Genomic DNA, 22959 nt, shown 5'->3' with positions numbered 1-22959 from the left:
AGAGAAAGCGTACCTGATGTCCTCCATAATGGACGTACGCAGGCATCCCTCCCTGCTGCCAGTACATTGTGATGATGCTGCACAGCATAACTGTCCAATAAAGTTTTAAGACCCATGGGGTCTTAAAACTGTAAAAGGTACAAGTTGTGGCACAATAATTTTTCATATTTCAACGTGATTCTCTTTTATAGGTAGCAGCTCCTGAACACTGACCCCATAAAACATTAAGTATTGGTTAATTTTTGATTTTTTTTTTCATCTGATTTCCTCCCTCCCAGTCGTATCGGGCTGCCACAGTGTAGACATAAAGAGCAGCAGGCAGGACACTCCTTCCACCGTCTCTGCTGGATATCAGGGAGGAACTGGGGACGTGTCTGATCAGTGAGGAAGCTACCTCCCAGCCGGGAAGACACTCAGAATCCCAATGTCTGTACTGCTAGCAGCAAAGATGGCCACCTGCGAAGGAGCCGCCACGGTCTGCTCGGGCGCCAACTGTCTCGTACCTCCCAGCAACTACAATCTGGTCCTCGGTACGGTGCTGAGCACCGTGCTCACTGTTATGTTGGCCATTGTCATGTTCTCCATGGGCTGCACGGTGGACGCCAAGAACCTGTGGGGCCACTTGAAGAGACCCTGGGGCATCATCATCGGCTTCCTCTGCCAGTTTGGCCTCATGCCCTTAATCGCGTTCCTCTTGGCGCTCGCCTTCGATGTGCTGCCAGTGCAGGCGATTGTGATCATCATCATGGGCTGCTGTCCTGGAGGTTCGGGGTCGAACGTCATCTGCTACTGGCTGGACGGAGACATGGACCTCAGGTAAGAGTTTCAGCTCGAATCCAGAGAAGCATTTAGAGTTTTGACAGCTCAGAGGTGAGTTTTCTGCTGCTTCTGTTCTTGTCCGTCCGTACTGTTACAAACTCACAAATGAAAACTTGACACTTTTTCACTTCAGTTAGTTTTGTAACCAGTTTTTTCAGCTGTGCTTCATGTGATTCAGAATCACCCAACAAGATTGGAAAGTAAGACTAGTAAATCTGGTTTAGAAAACACCTCAACAAAATTATTCAGTGTAATATCACTACAACATATTCTAACCCATGTTTCTCCATAACATCTCCAAATTTTCAATCTGATGGTCAGATTCCTTAATTCTCTACAAAACCATGGGGAACGTTTGAATACAAGATATATTGTGACATGAGACAACACATTATGCAGTGTGATCTGATTTGATGTGATATGAACTCATCATGGTTTTGTTTATTTTCCGGCCTTAAAGATTTTTGTAGAGTATCTTAAAGCTCGTGTCCAGAGTTTTGAAAGAATGAGTTTTTTTTAATCCAACGTCTCAAGGTTCTGCCCTCACTCTGCTTTCATGAGCGACCAAGCCATGCCCCTTTAATTGTGTACGCGCATTATCCGTCGGGTGAAAATGAGACCCTCCAAGTTCTACATGTTTAGCTGTTACGTTGGATGTTCAGCAGACAATGGATATATCCGAGGTAAGCAGGGCGGCTGCTGCATAGCTAACTCACCTCTGCCTGGGCGAGTGCACGTGCTCTCTGGCTGCCAGCACACATTGATTGACAGCATGACAAAGCAGAAGCTCGAAATCTATTGGCTGAAGCTGACCGCCGCTTTTTCGGATAACATGGGGGACTATGAGAAGAAGGCGGAGCTCATAAATACATTTTTATATTGCTTTATGCTAATATTATATTATAGTATCGAACCAGACCAACACATTTAAGCTCTGTTAAAAAATGATACACACATTGGAAACGAACGGAAACTCCGGACACAAGCTTTAACAAATCCCACGTCTTGAGAAATAATTTTCTAGTTTTCTCCATGAATCTGTTCATTGACCAAGAGACACATTTCCAGCCTCCACAGCAGACACGTCTCGCTGCCTCAGTGACACGACGTCGCCTGTTTTCTTGGAAAGCCTCCGTGAATACAGACTCTCACTGACGTTTCTTCATGTGCTGCTTGAGTGTCTGCTTGAGTGGCTGCTTGAGAGGTGGTTGCACCAACACAGTGTGTTTTCTCTCCTCCTCAGTATCAGTATGACGGCCTGCTCCTCCATCCTGGCTTTGGGGATGATGCCCCTCTGTCTGCTCATTTACACCACCGTCTGGACCAGCGGTGGCTCCATCGCCATCCCCTACGACACCATGTGTAAGGGAGTGATTTATTTTTTCCGGAATGGTTGATTTGCATGTCGTCTATTAGTTTTTATGTTTGACCACAACTTACCCTTGTGAAACCTGTGTCCACAGGCATCACGCTTGCATCTCTTCTTATCCCGATTGCTGCAGGGATATTAGTGAAAAACAAGTTTCCCAACTTCGCAAAAAAGATCCTCAAGGTTGGAATGATTAACGTGTTCTACAAAATTTCATGAGTCGTTGTTTGAATTCTCCTAACTCGGCTTCCTCAGGCAGTACGAATCCTGCACCTTGGTTCTACTGAATTGCTTGTGTTCCTGCTGTGCACAGATCGGGTCCATTTTCGGCTTTTTGCTCATCGTTATCATCGCTGTGGTTGGAGGAGTCCTCTACCAGTCGTCTTGGGAAATTGATCCGGCGCTGTGGATTATCGGAACTATGTATCCCTTTATCGGATTCGGCCTGGGGTTCGTCCTGGCCTGGATTGTGGGTCAGCCTTTGCACAGGTGAGCATTCGAGATGGTCTGAAACAATCTTTCCTTTTATAGATTTCATTTCCTCAGTGGCGCATCGGTAAAGATTTCCGATCAAACTAAATGACTCACACGGTTGTTTGTCACTGCATGGTTTATTCAGGTGTCGGACCATTGCTCTGGAAACGGGCATCCAGAACTCCTCGCTGTGCAGCACCATCGTCCAGCTGTCCTTCAGTCCCGAGGACCTGGAACTCATGTTTGCATTCCCACTCATCTACAGCATCTTCCAGATCGTGGCCGCCATCTTGGCAGTAGGAGGTAAGACGCACACGTGGACATCATCCATCCATTCATTCGTCCATCCATCTGAATACTTGTTATCTAACGGAACCCAGGACCAACCAGACTGGAATCTGCTTTGAGTATACTTTGTCTTTAATGTATTGATCTCGGCTTTGAGGGTCTTGGCAAACTCTTTCCTGATGATGTGAAGGGTTTCTGTTACAGTAGCTAGCTTAAAACCCTTTAAAGTACGCCGGCCCACCCACGGGCCGGTAAACATCTCCAGATGCATTTACCAAATGTGGAGACGCATTCTGCAGATTCCACGGACACACTATGTATCGTTAGAAAGCTTAAATTCTCATGACTCCATCGGTATAAACCACTTTCAGATGTGATTAACACAGCGGGTAATATAAACACATTTGTCCAACAAACAGCAAATAAAGTAAACAGCGCAACTCACCTTTGAAAGCTCATAACTCATCACAGATGAAAATAATCCAGCAAAAACTGCCACAGTCCAAACGTATGCATCCAGACAAAGCATTTTGTCCAAAGCATGTCTTGAAATAAGTAAATAATCCAGAATTAGACGTGCCACCACACGCGCACGCGGCCTGTCTCTCCGCTTGCGCGTCCTATAATAATCCATACTTTTTTCACTCGCGCTGAGGATATCCAATATGGCGGCTGAACGGTTTTCGTTGCTTATTCATCACATTTCAACCAATCAAGTGACTCATTGCTGCCTCCGACGGCTAACCAGCGAACCGTTTCCGAGACTGATGGACCCTCGTCATCGGTCGTCATCGTTCGTTATCGATGAATTCTGAGCCAATCACGTTGGAGGAAACGTTTGACTGACAGGGCTGGTAGCCATTGAGCTTGCTGGATGACTGAAAGTGGGGTTTTGGGACTTCAGACAGTCTACTGAGGGCTGAAAACTGCGGCATTTCTCGGTTCCTCTCAATCTGTGTGCCGTATCCCACAATGAAGCCTATCTGAAGTGACTTTTGAGTACTTTATGAGTTTTTGGAGTGAAAATAATGTAAAAGCGGGCTAAAAACCAACATATATAATTTTACAGAGGGTATACAGAGGATGTCCAAAATTGACACCGCCGGGGCATAGCAGTACAAATACATGTGTGAAACACTCATTTCTTGTAGTACTGCTCTGACATTTTGACCTGAACTATGTAAGACTGCAGGCTTTAGCAAAATTGTGTTTTCAAGCTCTCACAGTCCTGCCAGGCTTATTTTCAGGTGTTTTATGAGGGAAAAAAATTCAGGCGAGAATGAAATTCATCCTAATTCAGTGTGTTGCAACATAAATAAATATGTGCCAGTAGCACCTAGAGCAGTTCTGGGCACTGGATGAAAATACAGGTTGTCAGCTTTCAAATGAGACCCCAACCATGCATGTACTCCAGACAGTACAAGAACAGCATTCAATTTACTTTCTGTACATCTTCAGCAGAAATTTCGGGCAGAAATTGTCTGGACTATTTAACATGTGTTACTGCAAGGTCACGCTAACTGTTGCTATTATGAAAAGTTAAACACCCTTTGTGTCACGTCAGCTAACAAATGTATGTTCAGGTACGTTAATGATCCTGAAGCTTTTTTGGAGTCCAGATGACAGGAAACAGACATTTTTTACAGGTGTTTTTTTTTAAAACAAAAATATTATTATTATATTGTCTTTTATTTAATAATATTTTACATGTCTTACCATATAGCATTGCTATTTTTGACCTCACTGAAGTTTTACTGGACTGGTTGTCACTTGGACAGCACAGTGTCTTTCATGTGTGTTTTAAATTGTCAGTCTTTCTGATTCTAAGCTTCATGTTGTCTTCAGGTTACCAGTGGTACAAGAAGCGCTGCTCGCGCAATGCGGGCGATTCGGTCAGTGAGGACGGCGAAGTTCAAGGCGACATTCAGAAATACAGGAGCCGCACTCAGGATAATTACGACTTCGACGGCCAAGAGATGAAAAGGGGCAACGTGAAGAGCATCGACAAGAGCACCATGATGTGAGCCTGCAGACCTGGACGACAGAAAGACTGAACTCACAGCGCCTCCTGCAGGCCCCAGGACCGCTGTGCACCTCCTTGTCAAGGATTCTGGCCTCAAGACTGTTAACGCCATCAAGGGTGGGACTGACCGACACAGCCTTTGTGTTTGGACATGAGGACCCCCACCCCACCCTTTAATTTATTCTTATCTTAATATTTAAGCTGACGTTCCTCCGCGCTTTCTGAGGAACTGTTTTTCCTGGGTGTTCTTCTTGCTATCAGTGATTTCATTAAAATGTCTGATCTAACTGCTGTGGATGCAACAAGAAAATGTTTTTGTTTCTTTTGTAATGTTAAGGATTAGATTCCTTTAAACACACGGACTAAAACAGTCCTACTTCATATGAGTTCCCGCACTTTATCTCTTCCTGCGATCATTTTTGTTTAAATCTCTTTTTTTCTTCTGCAGTGTCTAACGTTGTGTAAATCTGTTTTGTTGCTGCTGATGCTGTAAAATGTGATCTATTTCATATGTCGGTGAGGGTTTCTGCAACAGTTTGAGCTCCCAGGCCACCTGGACTCCTTCTCTTCCTACCCCGCAAAACACCTGCAGCGCAGAGACGCTCTGGCTGCATCCTCATCTCAGTTTTTACAGATATCTGTACTTCCAGCAAATAAAGCTCTGAAGACCACCTGCTTCCTGATACAGCACCACCACTGACAGACACATGTCAGTGGTCTTACTGTTATGCCGACAACAGTCGTATTCTGATAAATGAAGAAACCTAATTTGCATTTTGGCATTTTCGTTGGCATTTAAGTTAGCTACCTCAGCTTATTTTCTGAAGTCAGTTCAACTTCTCTTACTAATAAAATGAAGTTTTCCTGACTGATGTTTGATTGCGAATGATTTCACATAACAAGGAAGATCGACATTAGCCCTCCTCTTAGCCTCATTTCAACCAGTTTATCACAGCAGACGTGAAAAGGTGTGTTGAACTCATGGCAGTTTGTGTTGGATTTGTATAAATAATGAGAAAATATGACACTCCTCATTTGAATATTTCCATTTTAAGCTGAGCTCTTCTTGGATTTTGGCTTTAAAAATTACCTCTTCCTGAAGACACTGTGGATCAGCTATAAAGAACTGAGACACTGTGTTTAATAATCTACATGCTGGCTCTCTTTATCCATTTTTGAAAAACTCGTCACAGTGAACGTTTAAACCTTTAAAAGAAACATTAAGGTAAACTATTGTTACCTTTGTACACACAATTCTTAATCAATGAAGATGATTAGAGTAAAGAAAAAGATTCTTCGTTTGTACAGTACATTATATGTCATGCACTATATGATTCACACTGAATGTACAACATATTTAACAGATTTAAAACATAAAAATACAAGAATTAAATGCATTGAAGCTTTCTTGTATGATCACTTGCAATATACATAAAATATAATGAAATAAAGTAAATTATTGACTCCATTTTATTATATCAGTTGATTCCAGCTGACGAGAGCGAGCGCCTGATCCCGATCCAGAAAAACATGTGAAACTTCAACCATAAAGACGGAACACAGACGATCGTAGACCCTGATTGGATGAACGTCACCGGGCACAGACAAACAAGCAGCGCGGGAGGAAGGACCTGATCCCAACCCCAGTGGTGCGTCGCTGTCAGACTTCTGGTATTGTCACAGATTGTCAAAAAAAGACAAGTTTGAACTCAAGGCTACTTGGCACCAAAGCTCCCTGGTTTCAGGTCGATTATTGCCTTTATTGTCATTTCACCTGATCAGACCCTGATCAGGAAGTGTTTGAAATATTAATTTTTACATCTAGCGCTCAGCCAGAAGGTTCCGGTTCAAAGTCATTTAGGAAAATGTTGAGTTTAGTGCTTCTTTATGATGTTGAGAGGGTCTGTCGTCCTCACAGTCCCTCCACCGGTGTGTGTTTTTTTAAATCCTCTGACAGCTGCCTCTGTATCCTCAGACATGGACCTCTGGACCGCATCTCAGAAGTGGAGTTCCCCAAGAGACCCAAGTTGTGATCGTGGTGCCGGGAAAGATCAAGGAACTGATCAGTTGACTCGTGTAGCTTTTAGAGACTGAAGCCTCTGACATGTTTTAATATTTGATCTAATAAGTAATACATCTTGTCACTTTAGTTTATTAAACTAATATTAGCTTTGAGCTCCTGCAGACCACATGAAGTTATGAGACGGACCAGATTTAACCCTAAAGTTTCAGTCTGACACATGTATCGTGTTTGAGATGATGTAGTTTAACCGACTGGTGTCTTTCCATGTTAGATAAATGGGGATTTGTGATCTTCTGTGTAGGACTGAGGACCAGGTTCAAGAAAACAGTTGACATAAATCAGTCTTCCTCAGTTTTGTCTCGTAGCTGTGATCCAATTTTCCTGAATTTCAAATTCAGTAAATAAACTATTCAAAACTCTATTTATAAAACTGTAATTTGAGCCACCTGTAGGGCACATCCATTAGCTCTATTAGCCCAGGGCCCCGCAGGCACAAACTTATCCCCTGAAGAAAGCAGACACTTTCAAAATGAAAGCAAAAGCTGTTGTGTGGGACGTACATGTACACTCGTTTTTATCAATATTGTGATTTCATTCATCATTCCTCCCTCACATCCGGCCAGCCACATATTGTCTCTGGACCTCACTGGGCTAACTCCTGTGCTACTCATTCACACTTTAAATTATTTATTAGTTCAGTTTAATTCAATTCAGCTTTATTTAAATAGCGCTAAATACAACACGGTCATCTCTAGGCACTTTTACAGAGAAAACCTAACAGCTCCACATGAGCAGCAAGAGCAACTGTGGAAAGGAAAAACTCCCTTAGAGTTGGTAAACAGATTCTGTTGACTAATAGAAGCTTTATTATATTAGTTTGAGTTAGTTAAAAGGAAAAAAAAGCCTGTTTCTGAGCATTCAGATTCATTATGTTTGTTATTGGTGTGTGTGTGTGTGTGTGTGTGTGTGTGTGTGTGTGTGTGTGTGTGTGTGTGTGTGTGTGTGTGTGTGTGTGTGTGTGTGTGTGTGTGTGTGTGTGTGCTTGCTCCCAGTGGAAAAGTACCAATTCCGTGAGACCTTCATCCTTTTAATGTCATGTGATAAAATAAAAGCACGTAGTGGGAGTAAAAGGTCGGAGGCAGCGTCGTAAACTTGTTCCATCCAGAGTCCAAAGTGTGACTGAAACGGCCTCCGAGCCAGACGAAAACATCCCGTCGTTACCTAACGTACAGATAAAGACGCTCAGCTGGTGTTGACGTGCGGTTTGATCACTGACCTGCAAGTCGACATGTGGAGTGTGTGAAGAGGATGTTTTATCCCATTGTCCCTGTCCTCCACCCTGAAACCTGTCACTGCCAGTCCTGTCCTGTACTGGAAACAGTTGGTCTTTTATTTCAGTTAGGCTTCATCTTCACAAACACTGATTCCATAGCAGATTCATTTTTTTATGGTAAAGATGTCACATTTGGAAACTAACCTCTAAACTATATTTGCTTCAGTATTCAGTGACGGATGAGACATTTTGAGACTCTGAGGCAGGGGTTGTCGGTTTGATTGCCATCAGGGGGTTTCTGAACTTCCTCAAATGGGGCAAAACTACACTGGCAAATAAAAATGAAAATAAAGAGACGTGTCAAGTTACTCAATATGTTGATGAAGGTTTGTGGTGTTTCACGGCAGTCAGCCACAGGAACGAGTGTCTCTGTGCCTTTGGGCTCTATGGCAGTGTGTCACTTTGGTCTCTCTGACATTAATGCAGATAAACACAGCCCACTTCCTGTGGTGTCTGTGTGAGAAAACCTCCCAAAACCTGAAACACAGTCTAACTTGTTTTATTTTCTCCAAAAGTCTAACTTAAAAAGATTAAAGTGAAGAGGAGTTATAGACTTTCATGAAACTGAAATGCTCAAAAATGATTTATGACACTATTTCCGCAGATCAGATCCATGAGTTTATGTTCTTTCAGACACTGTGATAGATCTGTGCTCTATGGGGGACAGGGCTTTTCAGGCTGCAGCACCCCGACTGTGGAATGCCCTGCCTGCCCACCTGAGGGCGCCACAGTCGGTGGACTCATTTAAATCTTGTCTGAAAACGTTTTTATTTAAGAAAGCTTTTGAATGATTTAACTTTGTGTCTTATTGTATTTTATGTGGTGTAAAAGTATGAGTGTGTTGTCTTTCACAACTACTTTTATTGATTTAGCCTGTATTTGCTACTTTTAATTGTTATTGTTGTTTTTAAACTCCACTGTAGCACTTTGAGATTTGTTTTACAGATGTAAAGTGCATGTTAAAAAAATTTATTAATAGTATTATTATCTCTTCTGCAACTTGAGTTTATTTCACATATGTTCATCTGTGGGAAAACATTTGAGCGCTTGCTTTCCTGGATTTTATTTTAGTAAGAATTCAATACCTCAATAAAACACTAGGAGGCGGTGAAGACATTCGCTCCTTTCCTTTGTGCTGCCATCATAATTCAATCCAAAGCATCAGTGGACTCAAGCAGTTCATTGTTTATGATGGTCATTGGATGTTTTTTGTTTGTTTGTTTAATTTCTATACACTAGGAAGTCACTGAACGGGGAAAAAGTTAGAAAAAGATGCCCAAGGTCACAGATCAGGAAGGCTTTGTGGATTAAAAGCCAGGTTATTATTTCACATATCAAGAATTAAACGGCCTTACAATTTGTTGTGTTCAAAGTGTTCTGATGAATTTCTCAGATTTATCCTGTTGAATGGTCCAATCAACAACAGTAAGATTGATCTATGTGGGTAAACAATTCACTTTCCAATTCAATTTTAGTTATATAGCACGAACAACAATATCAGTTAGATTTCATGATGCTTTTTGTGTCTGATATTGAGGAAATTTTAATTGTTACAGCTGCCGGTGAATAAATAGAAGAGCAGCAAAACAAGACAACATACACAATAAATAATAAGTATGTAAAACACCAATAATAACAATAGAAAATTCACCATCACTGTGTGATCGTCATTGTTTACTGGGAGGAAGGCTCGGCCATCACTGTCCTCCCTCCCAATTGTTCAGGTGGACTCTCAGGTACTTGCAAGATGTCAACCTTCTCAATAAAGTACAGTAACAATGTAGGCTGAGGACACTTTTTTCAGCAAACCATTCCACCCGGAGTTGGAAAGCTGAAGAAGAACCCTAATAAAACCAGACTGTCTCCAGAACCAGGTTCAGGGGGAAAGACTTTCTGAAGAATCATACTCAGAGGTGGAGACTTCTATGGCCATACATTTTAATTTTTAAATAGCTGAACTTGACTATCTGGAATTAACATAATTGATATCAATAAATTCATTTTGACTAGTTGGATTTATAATATGGCTTTTGCTGTTCTGGTTTTGGAGGCTTTAGGTTAGAGACATGGAGAGGACAAAGACACAGATCAATAAGCAACAATCAGAAGGCAGCTTGTTCAGATCAGGAGCTCCCAGTTTAACTACCCAGAGATCCTACAGAAAGGTATAGAGAGAGAACAGATGACACCAGAAAGACAGACAATATGAAGAAAATGAATATCAGGTCAACCAATAAAGACGCAAAGCAGTTAGACTTTGGAAACCATCAAGGGTTTCCTGAGTAGCTCTAAGACTATGACAGTTAACTGTTTCTTTCAGGTCGTCTGAGATTGTCTTTAATTGATAATGAAGGGTTGTGGTTCCAATGTGAGAAAGACGCTGGACAGGTGTCACAGAAAGAAGCACTTGGTGTTTCAGTTAATATAAAACTGCAACATTGAGAACATTAAAACCTATTTATCTACATGTCATATCTTGTCATGGACTTCAGTTCTATTGGATTTGGACTCTGGAACTCTCTGCCTCTGGAGTTACGCTCCATCATGGACCTGCCCCTGTTCAAGGTCAGGCTGAAGACTCGTTTGTTTAGGTCAGCCTTTGACTGTTAAAATTTTACTTCATGTAATGAACTGACATATTTTATATATATTTGTTTTCTACTCATGTTTTTTACTCATGTTCAGCGCTTTGATCAGCCTGGGTTGTTGTAAAGTGCTATGTAAATAAAATTTGATTGATTGATTGATTGATTGGATTTTAGGGGCCGCTCTACTTCAGCCGTCCCAAACACGTTCAGCGTTGTGAATTGCATTAAACACACACATTTACACACCAATCGTGATGGCTGCCATGGGAAATCCATGTGGGGTTCTGTCACTTCAGCACACTTTAACTGCCTGAACTTGAAATCCTTCAATTGAAAGACGGCTTGCTCTGCCAGCTGAGGAACAAACTGAAAGCTGGACTGGGAGCGTTACAGACGGACTGAGGAGACGTTGATTGCAGACCTTGTTGCAACACTGATTTGTCCTACAGTCTCCGGGTTACCGGTGTGTTGCCTAACTGTGTCCTCCACCTTGTCTGGAAAATGTTTATCCATAGCTGAAACTTCAGGCCTCAGTGATTGAATGGAAAAGGCTCTAATCTCCTCTAGGAAAGGGATTGTTGGTTCAAGTCCCCCTGGGGATCATGGGGTTTGGGTGTTTTCCTAAAACTCAGAGAGCACAGCTTCTTTTATGTTGAATTTCCTGTTCAGCTGTTAATAGACCATGTCTAGATAATGATGCCGCATTCTTGTTTTTTTTTGTTTGGACATGCCAGAGGAAATCATAAATACATTTTCAGAATCAGAAGCTGTGGTGGGTCTTGGAGCCATGAAGTGTGGAGGGCTCTGCCATCAGTTCCACATCAAATAATCATATCTTACAGCTTGTTACATAGTTCTGATAAACTGCTCCTGCTCTGCATGAAGGTGTCAGTGTGCTTTGTCATTTTTTTTTACTCTCAAATTCAGGTAAATATGTAGTCAAGATTGTGGATTAACAATTCTTGGCATGGCTGGAGATGTTGCACATTCAAAAAAAAAAAAAAAAAAAAAAACAGAATAATTTAATTGCACACACCAGATTTACTATTTCTCATTTTGTCCCTATTTTTTCATTGACAGGTTGGATTAAGAACAGATGAAACTGCCACATATGTGCTTTTATTTTGAAGGTTCCTCATTTTATATGAAAAGTTCTGAAGTGTTTGGCTTCACTGGAATGTTTTGGAATAGCCGAGATTTCAGAAGAAGTGGGCAGCTTGTCCCAGACGGGTGGGGTCCTTGGGGAAAAAAGCTGATAACCAATGAACTGAGCTCCCCATGATTTGTGTCAATTGGATGACAAGTGTAAACATGCTCCAAGACTGCTGGCCGCCAGCTGTTGCTCCACCGCATTTCTCTCACGTTTTCTGAACTCACAATCCCCGGGTGATTGTTGCTTGTCTCTGTCTGCAAACAGTGGAACGACTGTTGCATCACCAAAAGGATGAGGGATCCTTAAACAAAGTGTTGCTGGATTTTTAGTTGAAAAGAAGCATTTTCACTTCCACGAGAAGGTTCCTGTTTCGCAAACACAGAGATTATTCAATCAAGACAAATTTTACAGACCTCACAGACTTTATGGTTCATATTTCATGTGTTTACAACCCTCTATCATAAAAGTGCAATTTTGATACAGGGCCAATAATTTGGCCATAATATCCTGTTATGTGTGTTTAACCCTTGTGGTCTTCATATTTTTGTTACTCAGTCAATGTTTGTGAATTTATGAATCTATGAATACTGATTCATATCGTGGTTTATCGTCCTCTTGAGGTCTGGAAATCTCTGGTTGAGTTGACAAAATTTGCATCGATGGTCTAAAGTTAAAATGCCCGTGATGTTAATGTTTGCGTGGTTGCAAGACCCATATAAATGAAAAACTGAATGAAACACACATACATATCTGTGATTGGCCAATATCTCTGCCTAATTCTATACCATAGTAATAAAGAAGTCACTGCTGCTGGCATCTGGTGCGTCCCCTTGCTGATCTGCTCTTTCTATTGCAACAATAAAGATTTCTAACTATGTGACTATGTGGAAAGCAATAGTAATCACTATTAATAGTAATTAATTGTGTCATTTTTCTTTTAATAAAACATGAAAATGGGCCCCAAGGACCCAAACATGAGGCCATTAAGGGATTTCAATCATCTCACTGTCCAAAAAAAAAAAAAAAAAAAAGTTTTTTGTTTGTTTTTTGGCATTTTATTGCTGACCCATTAACCAATAGTAAAGTCTTAATTCGCATTGACACTTTATGTTGTGATCTATTGTATAAACAACAACAAAAACAAAAATATTGTAGGGTTGGTATATAAATATCATTATGTTTTTTTTCACTATTTAATACTTTTTATTTATTTAGAGTTAAAAAGAAGAAGAAACTAAAACATTTCTTTATGGGACTTTTTCTTTTTTTCAATTTCATTTTTCAAGCCGCGGGTCGAATAGTTTACGAGGTCACCTTGAACGCAGCACACGACAGTTTATGTAGACACGAAGTTCTCCAGTTTACGAGGCAACGTGAACGTTGCACAGGACCGTTTGCAGAGACAGCGAAAGGAAGAAGAGGAGGAGGAGGAGGAGATTTATCGTAAGTACCTGATTATTATTTTAACATAATACGTACTTTTACACTAAACAAAGGATGTTTTCAACTTTAAAGTGGTTTTTTCGACGACACCACACCCTGTCTTGTGTCTTGCTGGCAACAAAAATCCGTTGGAGTCATCAAGTAGTCTAAAAAACTTCCTCTTCTCAACTTACTGTCGCCTGCTCAGCTCCAGATTCTCACTGCCACTTCATTATTTCAAAGTTTAGAAAGGGAAAATCTTCCGCTGTGTTCACTTTGGCAGCTGTGGTCGGTTTGTCCCGTTAAGTGTAGAAAACAGCGGGCGGCGGATGGTCCTCAGGGTGTACCCGCCGGGAGTTAACGGGTTTACGGGGCTCGCGGGGCGGATGTCATAGCGGGGGGAAGACCCGGTAAACTTCCGCGGATCAGATCCCCCAGCTGCTGGAGATCATCTCTGCTTTTCATTCTCATATTTATTCTGAGCGAACTGGACGGTGCTGCAGACCATGGACACTGCAGCAGGGGCGGCCCTGGACACTCAGGGGGGCACTGAAGAAGCTCTTGGGAGGCCGTGGACGAAGGACTCAGGGGGGGCCCATGAACGCATTACCCCCGGGTGGCCGTGGACAGATCACTCCGGGGGCTGATGGAGAAACCTCTGCTGTCATAGGAGAAACACCGACCCATTCGAGGGCCATGGGGGTCTCAGGACGCTCTGGACTTGGTCTTGACTCGGTCTCGGGTTCGGTCGTCTTTACTCCAACACCGACCACAGTAACAACGTTCATTGCGTAATATGCCACCATTATGTCTTTATTGTGTAAAGGTCTTCCACAGTAGGGAGAGCGATGGCAGCCCCGTGAGTCTCTCCTGGAAAGTTTGACCCCTCATAGGTTTTTGAGAACCTGTTGATTTTGTCTATGTTCGCATGCTGTGCTTCTTTATTCCTTCGTGTTCACAGCCTCGTTATCAGGAAGCAGTTGGCAAGCAGAGGGGCACATTAGGTAGATTCTCAACCTGTGGTTGTAATGTAAAGGAGTTGATGTGGACCAAATGACAGCTGTCTCAGGAAAGCTCCTTTCTATCCGTGGAGAGGAGACAGTTTGACACGATATCAAATTCACAAAGGTTTAAAGCTTACTGCTTCGAGATCAATTAGTGGGCCTTTGTGATTTCCACTGTTAATACAACATCATGTTCATTACTTGGAGTTCATTCATATGTTGATCAGTCTGTCTGCCCGTCCATCCATCCATCCATCCATCCTTCCCTCCCTCCCTCCCTCCCTCCATCCATCCTCTTAACAGAAGCGAGCTTCTCCACCCCTCTCATCATCATCCTCCAGTTTCTAAGACCTCCAGATCATGCTGTACTCTTAATATTTCAGTTTCTTGGTATAACATCTGAAGAAAGCACATCTTCAGACATGGAGCTAAATAACAAACTTTATGATGTCTGTAAAGGCTAACCTCGTGACAGCTTTTTACTGTTTTAAAGTACATTATACAAGTGTATTCAAAGGAGTGGCAGGTGTTATCCATCGTGTGTATTTGGTGGTTTTAACAAAAGTTCTTAAAGTTTGACTCCAGCCTCACACCTAGTCAAAAAAAACATCCTAAATCCTGAAATGTAATGCATTCAGAGGCAGCAGTGTTGAATGGATTCAACACCTGTCCAGTATAACTGAATAGGATTTGTATGACGTTGGTCCTGTTGGTATTTTATAGGGTGTGGCCGAAGGTGTTGCATTTTTCTCTTTTCCTGGAGTGTTTGGACACAGCCTGGCTGTGTGTGTTGCTCCAGGGTCACCACCTCACAGCTGTTTGCTCACGTGACAGCTACACACACTGGAGCAGCTCCTCGTGAGTCATAGTGGAAAACCTGAGCCCGTTACCTGCTCAGCCGCAGGCACGGCCGCTGACGTGCCTCATCAATATTGTAAAAGGTTGACCCATCAGTTTCCTGCAACTAAATGTTTCGCAATAATGAAGCAACCATGGGCTGTGATGTCTGCTTTAATGAGAGGTTCATGTTGAGATACTAAATAGTAGGAAAACCTGTGTGAACATTTCCAAGTAATGGAATGATTTTCATCTTATTGTTTCAGCTGTGGTTGTGTTTATGGAGACAGTATTCCATTGGGCTCCATCAGGTATATTTAATATTGCTGTCTGCACTGAATGTTGTGATTGAGAGCTTCAGAATAAAAGCTTGATATAAAGCTTACTTATTATTTTGGCTCATAGCACAATGTGAAGGGCCAGAAACAAAGCAATCAGTAGAAGTTGTGTGTTTTTCTTCTGATTAAAAAGTTACTGTAAGTAATTCTTTTTTACAAGTTGAGAAAAGTTTGAATCCCTCTGGTTTATCAGTGGTTCTATCTATAGAAAGCACAGGCTGCTCGCCCCCCTGACAACCAGTCAGGTGCTCTGTGACTCACAGTCCCAGCTGAGCACCCAAAGGAGCAACGCTCCCTCCCTCAACCACAACAACTGATACCCAGTGGCTTTCTTCACAGCTTTATGGATATTCAGCCGTGAAGTGCAGAGGGAAGGCAGCAAGTGTTCTGGACTTGATGAGAGATCTGCACCTTGCAGCTTCCACGTTGCATATTAACTGTTTTCACTTTACATTTTTTTGCACAAGAGGTGCCTTTCAAAGGCAGTCTACATGTAGCTCGTCTTTGCAACAAAATCTAAAGTAAAAACGAGTCAATGTGCAGCGTGAAAGCCATAGGGTGCAGATCTCGCATCTAGGGAGTATTATTCATAAAGAAGGTTGTAGAGGTAAGTTGGGGTGAGATGTGGAGAGTTTTTTAGGGGAGCAGAAGGTTTTGTTGCGTTTTGGTATTGTACTACAGGAAGCCAGTGAAGTTGGATGAGATCAGGGTCGATGTGGTCTGATGGTTTGATGTGAGTGATGATCCTGGTGACTGAGTTTTAAATGTTTTGCTGTCTGTGGATGAATTTTGTGGGGAGTCTGGTAGAGGAGGCCTTGCAGTACTCGATGCAAGTGAACCAGGGTGTGGTATTCGGGTGCGGGATTAGGACAGTGATGGGGGGGAGGGGGGTCATGTTGCACATCTTAGTTGTATTTTGGTAAGTGGAGGATGCATCCCATCACACTAGTTTCTCACCTTCAATCCTCCCTGCTGGTTTACATGGATGTTCATATATGAAGATATGTTTACAAAAAGTTTTTCAACTTTTATTTTAATTTGAAAGCTAAAAGGTTGCAGACCCCCAGATCGCTGAAACTCGTGAAATTATCATACCTCTTTCCTCTTTGAAGCATCAGGGTCTTTGTCTACATTCACACTGCAGCTCTGATGCTCAATTCTGAGTTTTTGCTCACTCCAGGTGTCAGCAAGTGGTGCAAGTTAATGAAAACACTCAAACAACCACCAGTGGAAGTGCCAGTAAGAACTAATAAAAATGTATAAAACTAATTTTAGATGAACTCTTACCAGGCCTTCTTAGCTAGCCTGCAGAGACTACACTGTTGAAACAAGAAAATCATGCCTGCCAGAAAATAATGGAGATTTGACAGGAGAGTGTAGGCATCTTCATGCTTTTTACACCAACTCAGTGGATTTTCAGATGGCTTTAATGGCTCTGCCTCTCGTGGTCACCTTGAAAAATATCAGACACATATGTTTGTTGGTACCATATGAATGAGGTCTGGATCTGGTGTGAAAAAAAAATCAAAATTGTAATGGGGCCTTTGTGGGTTCACAGTCCTTTAGCTTTGGTCATTGTTGTTCATGAGTAATGCAATGTGTGGCGTGTTTTTATTAACATAAAGCAGCTCTCTGTTTTAGAAAATGGTCCGGTAACATTGGAGATGAGTCAAAGAGGCCCGAGTCTGTGGACGGTGCTCCCTCAGAGCAGCCAGGCGCCGCGCGACCGCTACAAACACGCATGCTGCAGCTACGACGGACACGTGTACCTCCTGGGAGGCCGGGAGAAGCGCTCCCTGAGGGACTTCTGGAGGTACAGCGTCGGTAAGAGCCTCACTTCATGGACCGAAGCTGAAATATTCACGTCGCTTTAAGCAGGGCAGTGTGAGTTTCCCGATGAGCTACCAACGTGCAGCCGTGTGGTTTCAGTGTACGATGAGTGGACGGAGCTGAGCTGTGCCGGTGAGGCTGCTCCAGAAGAGCTGGAGGAGCACTCCATGGTGGCTCACCAGGTACAAACTCACTCCTGCAGCATGCAGGCGACGTGCCGTCGCTCTCCAAACTCTGTCAACAGTCATTTTTTTTCTGTTTTCCAGGGTTTCCTCTATGTGTTTGGAGGCATGCTGGATTCTGCGTACACCAAGTTCAGATGTGCCCTCTGGGCGTTTGACGTGGGTGAGTTTCTCCACACACACACACACACACACACACACACACGATGCCAGTTGTTGTGAATGTCAGCCCACTGTCAGGCGTCGCAGCTTCGGACATGCTGCAGCATGTCTGTTTCACACACCATCCTGGTGTGTAAAGCAGGACAGAGCTGTGAAAATGGTTGAAGCTACTCTGCTGCGCCACCTGCTGGTCGCCCTCCAGGGACTCTGGTTTCCTGCTCTGAACTTTAGTGCTCACGCGATCACTATTCCATACAATCGGGGCCCCTGTACGTCGTTATTTAATGCGAGTGTCTTGTTTGTTTGGTGTGTTTCAGAAAAGCAGAAGTGGGTTCACTGCCACGGAAAGACCAGCTCCCCTCAGGTGAGCTTGTTGATGGAATAGTTCTGGACAGTTGGACTCAGTGAAGGAAGTCTTTTTTCATAAAAGAGGGATGTGTGTATTAAATGCATTACTGTCTGTGTTTCTGTAGAGATTAATGCCGACCAACAGGAAAGGACACAGTGCTGTGGTGCTCGGCTCTGCCATGGTCGTGTACGGAGGGTTCGTCGACATTAAAGGATCCTCCAAAGAATTGTGGCGTTTAGATTTGGGTGAGTGTAAAACTGCAGCTTTGGTACTGTGAATGTACTCTACAAAAAGGTTTAGTTACCGTGTGTTTTTGTGTGTGTCTGTGTGTGTGTGTGTGTGTGTGTGTATAGACACCATGTCGTGGTCCATGCTGAGCAGCACTCTGAACGACTCGGCGGGCCCCGGCCCGCGACACAAACACTCCGCCGTGGCCCACCAGGGCTGCATGTACCTGTTCGGGGGCCTGAAGGGCCTGCAGGAGCAGAATGACCTGTGGAGGTGGACGAGCAGCAGCAACACCTGGACCTCCCTCAAGACCCGGTGAGAATCGCAGCTGCGGCTGGACGTCTGCCTGAAGGAGGGACGGAGCTGCAGAGTTCAGCACACGTCAGCAAGCGTCACACATGTTCAGAGAACTTTGTTTTCTGTGGAAACAATGTGCGGCTTGTTGCGAGGGGCATTTTATTCAGGCTTAGACTCCACAGTCGGTCTGCTGAGGCTTTGGATTGACAACAGAAATCAGTCATGTTGGAAATGCAGGGAGGGTTTAGGACAAGGGTCGCTTTTCATCTGGCAGCGTGCAGAACTCAGGCCGACCTGAGGAGAGAAGGCTTCAGAGCAGAAAGAGACAGAGAGCAGTGAGGAAAACAGGCTTAACGAAGTTTCACTAAGAACAGAGAAACTTGAAGGTGTACAGAGTTTGTCTGGATGCTGGAACCTGATGTAGTGTATGGAACAAGAGCTTCCTCTCAGCTCAGAGCACATCCTCTAAAGCAGGGCATGTTGAGCCGGCCCTTTAAGAGCCACGTGCACTTCAATCTTCATCTATTGCTTTTACATGGGTGGAAAAGATGAAGGCCTCTGTAAACAGCTCTGCTTTTGGATGAATCTGAAGTGTTGAGAGTTAATTTTGTCAGTAGTGATAATAGAATTAAGTTATAAGTTACTGAAAAAGTAACTACCGTATTTAACTTGAAAAGTAAGCACTTTTTCGTGTGACATTTTTGTCTTTCCCTCTATCAGCTGTTCCATCACTTAGTGGAAGAAGATGCTCTATTACCTGCACGTTAATGGAACAGATTGAGAAACTAATGAAACGACAACCTTTGAGAAAAACTATCAACATTTATCCTGCAAAAGCTTAAAACCTTCAGTCCATTAGTCTTGTTTTCAATCAAAATGTCTCATCCCACTAGATTTAAGATAAATTTAAGATAGAGAAACTTGTTTTGTTTATTTCATATTCTTACATCAAGATCTCCTTTTAAGTAAAATTTACTTGCTGCATGGACAGATAATTTTTCAAGTTTTAGGTGTAATTTTCTTAAATCTAGTGTAATTTCTTTGGACTACCCTGCCTACCCGTTTTTTGCAGTGTAGGCAGCTGACTGCTCCTCACACAGCTTGTATGGATTGAGGCTCGTACTAATGTGACTCACAGCTGCACCTAAAACATGTAAAAAACTATTATGTTTTCCTGAAACAGTTTCATTTCAGTGCTGAAAAGAGATGATTGATGTTGACTGTAAAACTGCTAAAACCCCGAAACAGTTAAACAAATGTCAACAGTTTTCACACTAATTCATGAAGTCAAGATACGCCACAGATAAATAGCCAACTCGATGACTTTGTGGGTTGTTTTGTCTTGATTTTGGGGGTTCGGCGTGTTTTGTTTCTCCAGATGATTTCAAAGTAAAGAGGTCGACGGTCTTGTTTCTTTATGAAGGATTACGTGCAGTGACCAGAGGAAGTCAGACATGAGAGCAGAGCTTTAAGATATCGCTCCTTCCTGACCTTTCATCGCCCTTCCTCTGTTGTACTGTGTTCCTTCCTGATGGCCCCCTCCCCCCTGCTGGTTCTCAGGTCCGGCCCCCCCCGGCTGATGGGCCACTCCGCCGTCACCTACCAGGGCAGCATGCTCCTCTTCGGCGGCGGCCAGAGCCAGAGCGCTCCCAAGAGCTGCCTGTGGAGGTACAGCTTCGCCACCCAGACCTGGAGCCAGGTGGCCGCGCTGGCAGGCTCCGCCCCCCCCGCCAAGATCCACCACTGCTGCACCGGGCTGGGGCCGGGCTACAGCCAGAGACTGCCAGAGGCCCCGCAGGACTGGAAACACCGGCCCTTTAAGAACAAATGCTTCCCGGCGCCGCTCACCTTCCTGGGCTCGGAAGGCGCCATTGAGCTGCAGACATTCAGCAGAACTTCCCACAGGTCCCCCGAGCCCCCCGAGCTGGAGGCTCTGAGGGGGAGGGAGGCGCTGTGGACCCACAACTGTCTGACCTTGGAGAACAAAGGCTTCAGGAAGCAGTGGAGCTGCAGCGAGGACGAGCACCAGAGCCAGGACCAGGACCAGGACCAGGACCAGGACCAGGACCAGGACGTGGCTCAGCACCTGCCCGACCTGCTGCTGCTGCTGGGGGGGAAACCCTGCTCCACACTGAAGCCCATCTCCGTGTGGCAGGTCACCCTCTGTGACTCCTAACGGCCTGTTACACCCCCCACCCTGACCCAGCACGTTTACTGAACCCGCTCTCTGGTTTTCTCATCTTCTGCAGTCGTTTGCACAAAACCTTCTTACAGGACAGGGAATAATGAGCACATCCAATAAATCTGGTTTTATAGAGACAGAAGCTGAGGCAACCTTCAGACTCTGTGTTCAAATGTCTTTCTATCGTCAGCGCAATGCTCAGGATCTCCACAGGAGGGCGCCAGAGTCACCTGATCACACTCAAACCTGTCACGTTCTCATTTACCTGATTACAGTTACGATTTGCCTGATCCTGTTAAAGTTACTTTTAAATGTCTGGATTTATGGGAGTGTCTTCATAATCTGTATTATTGCGGTGTTTCTGGTGTCAGGTCTGCTCTGCAGCCTGCAGCCCCTCCACAGCGGCTCCACGAAGCGTCACCCGATTCAGTATCAAAGACGTCTCTGGGAGGATTTTCCCAGAGGATTGATAGTTTACACTTTGAAATAAATAAATAAAGGTTTGATGTAGCATTTCCTTTTACTCATGGATGTATTGTTGACATGTGGCGAACAACTGAAAAGTCATGGTGGAAAAACTGAATGACTGCAACAGATAACCTTTGCTACTATGTGCTAAAGAATGTGCTAAAATAGTTATTACAGCTGAAACATTTGCTTCTTCCCTTCCTGAACAAGCACGGCAAAAACTAGAGATAAAAGAAATGAATGGGTGAATTCTAATTTAAAGATTTGTTAAAAGATAAGGAAAACATTGAATCTTCCACTGTCTAGATATAGAGAAACAAAACGGGCTTCTATCCATCACTTCCTCCCTGCTGAACCTGACAGAAGTTGAGTTTGGCAGGACAGAGAAGGGTCCGACTGCAGTGGATCAGCCTCGGGCTTCTCACACCTGCAGACTCACTATGGCATTGGTCAAGACTTGTTTAGATCCTTTCAAAATAAGACACAATTTGATGACTCATAAAGATTGGGGCCATCTAACATTGAGATGCTGAAAATTAAAAACCATGTTCAAGAAAACTAATATACATACACAGATAACAACATTCTAATGGACACAACTGACTACACAATTAATTTTAAAGATTATTGGGAATTGAAAACCAATGTCGGGACTGCGGATGAGGAATGAGAGAGGTCCTGGCTGTTGTGGCAAAAACGTTTAAATGGCCCAAACTTGGAGAGAATGAGATATTTTAAACCATTTTGTTGATTTTTACATTTGATAAGAAATCTTTCTACCTTTACTGCAGACTGGGAACATTTTGGGAAAGAGTAAAAAAATGGAAAATTTAACCCTTTGTGAACCTTTTGGGCCAATTTTTGGATGTGTTAGGGAAAAATATGTTCTCAGAGAACTTATAGCACACAGTGATGCCAGTAAATTAGCCGAATCTTCAGCCAGCCACCCTGGACCAGTGGAAGACTGTACTTCACACTGAGCTGAGGCTGGAGGATTGACGTGTCAACAGCAGCATCTGTACACTTGCATATCATTCTGTCTGCCAATGATGTGAAATATATTGTCAAGGGATTCTTTTAATAAAAGTTACAAAAAAAAAATAGAGCTACAATTTCTTTTATTTGATGAAAAGTGTTCAAACTCCTGGAAATTTAACTAACGCTTATCACTTATCAGCAGGAAGATGTTGGTGTTTAAACTTCTTTTTGATCTGTTTGTGGTTTAACTGTGATTCTTACAGTCTAGTGATTTCAACAGAAAGTCTTTAACCGTGCTCTTAACACATTACACTTGAAATATCTGTAACAAAATGAATTTACTGGACTGCAGTAGCGCGCTTAAAGTCCTGATCCTTCCATACAGCTAACGGCACGGCAGAAAAATAACCATGATTATGGCTTCATCTCTCTCCAACCTCCACTGACCACTTGATGTTTAGCTCATAAGAAAGATCTCTTTTCTTTCACCCGAACACAATAAGTTCTCATAGTGACATTCTGCACAGCGCCTGTGATTGCCGCTGTAAATCAGCACTATTACATTCTGCGCGGAGTGATCCAGTGATACAGTGACATGATGGTTATTGCTTT

General features: G+C 43.2%; 2 protein-coding genes across 2 annotated transcripts; both read left to right on the top strand.

The window, feature by feature from the left end:
- The first annotated feature begins 448 nt into the window (after window positions 1-448).
- On the top strand, window positions 449-7006 carry LOC115403334 (ileal sodium/bile acid cotransporter-like). Its single transcript, XM_030112196.1, has 7 exons — window positions 449-816; window positions 2063-2181; window positions 2283-2371; window positions 2502-2677; window positions 2808-2965; window positions 4796-4970; window positions 6949-7006. Exons 1-7 carry the CDS (start codon window positions 449-451, stop codon window positions 7004-7006), a joined length of 1143 nt encoding a protein of 380 aa, XP_029968056.1.
- A 6456-nt stretch (window positions 7007-13462) lies between these two features.
- Window positions 13463-22435, top strand: klhdc3l (kelch domain containing 3-like). The gene is made up of 8 exons (XM_030112855.1): window positions 13463-13513; window positions 17313-17495; window positions 17601-17683; window positions 17768-17846; window positions 18163-18209; window positions 18319-18439; window positions 18548-18737; window positions 20280-22435. The coding sequence occupies exons 2-8, from the start codon at window positions 17336-17338 to the stop codon at window positions 20893-20895; spliced, it is 1296 nt and encodes a 431-aa protein (XP_029968715.1). The 5' UTR covers window positions 13463-13513; window positions 17313-17335; the 3' UTR covers window positions 20896-22435.
- Window positions 22436-22959: the final 524 nt, after the last annotated feature.

This window comes from Salarias fasciatus, chromosome 16 (assembly GCF_902148845.1).
Source record: "Salarias fasciatus chromosome 16, fSalaFa1.1, whole genome shotgun sequence".
Lineage (NCBI taxonomy): Eukaryota > Metazoa > Chordata > Actinopteri > Blenniiformes > Blenniidae > Salarias > Salarias fasciatus.
The sequence above is the reverse complement of the archived record's forward strand: the minus strand, read 5'-3'. Positions and strand labels throughout refer to the sequence as shown.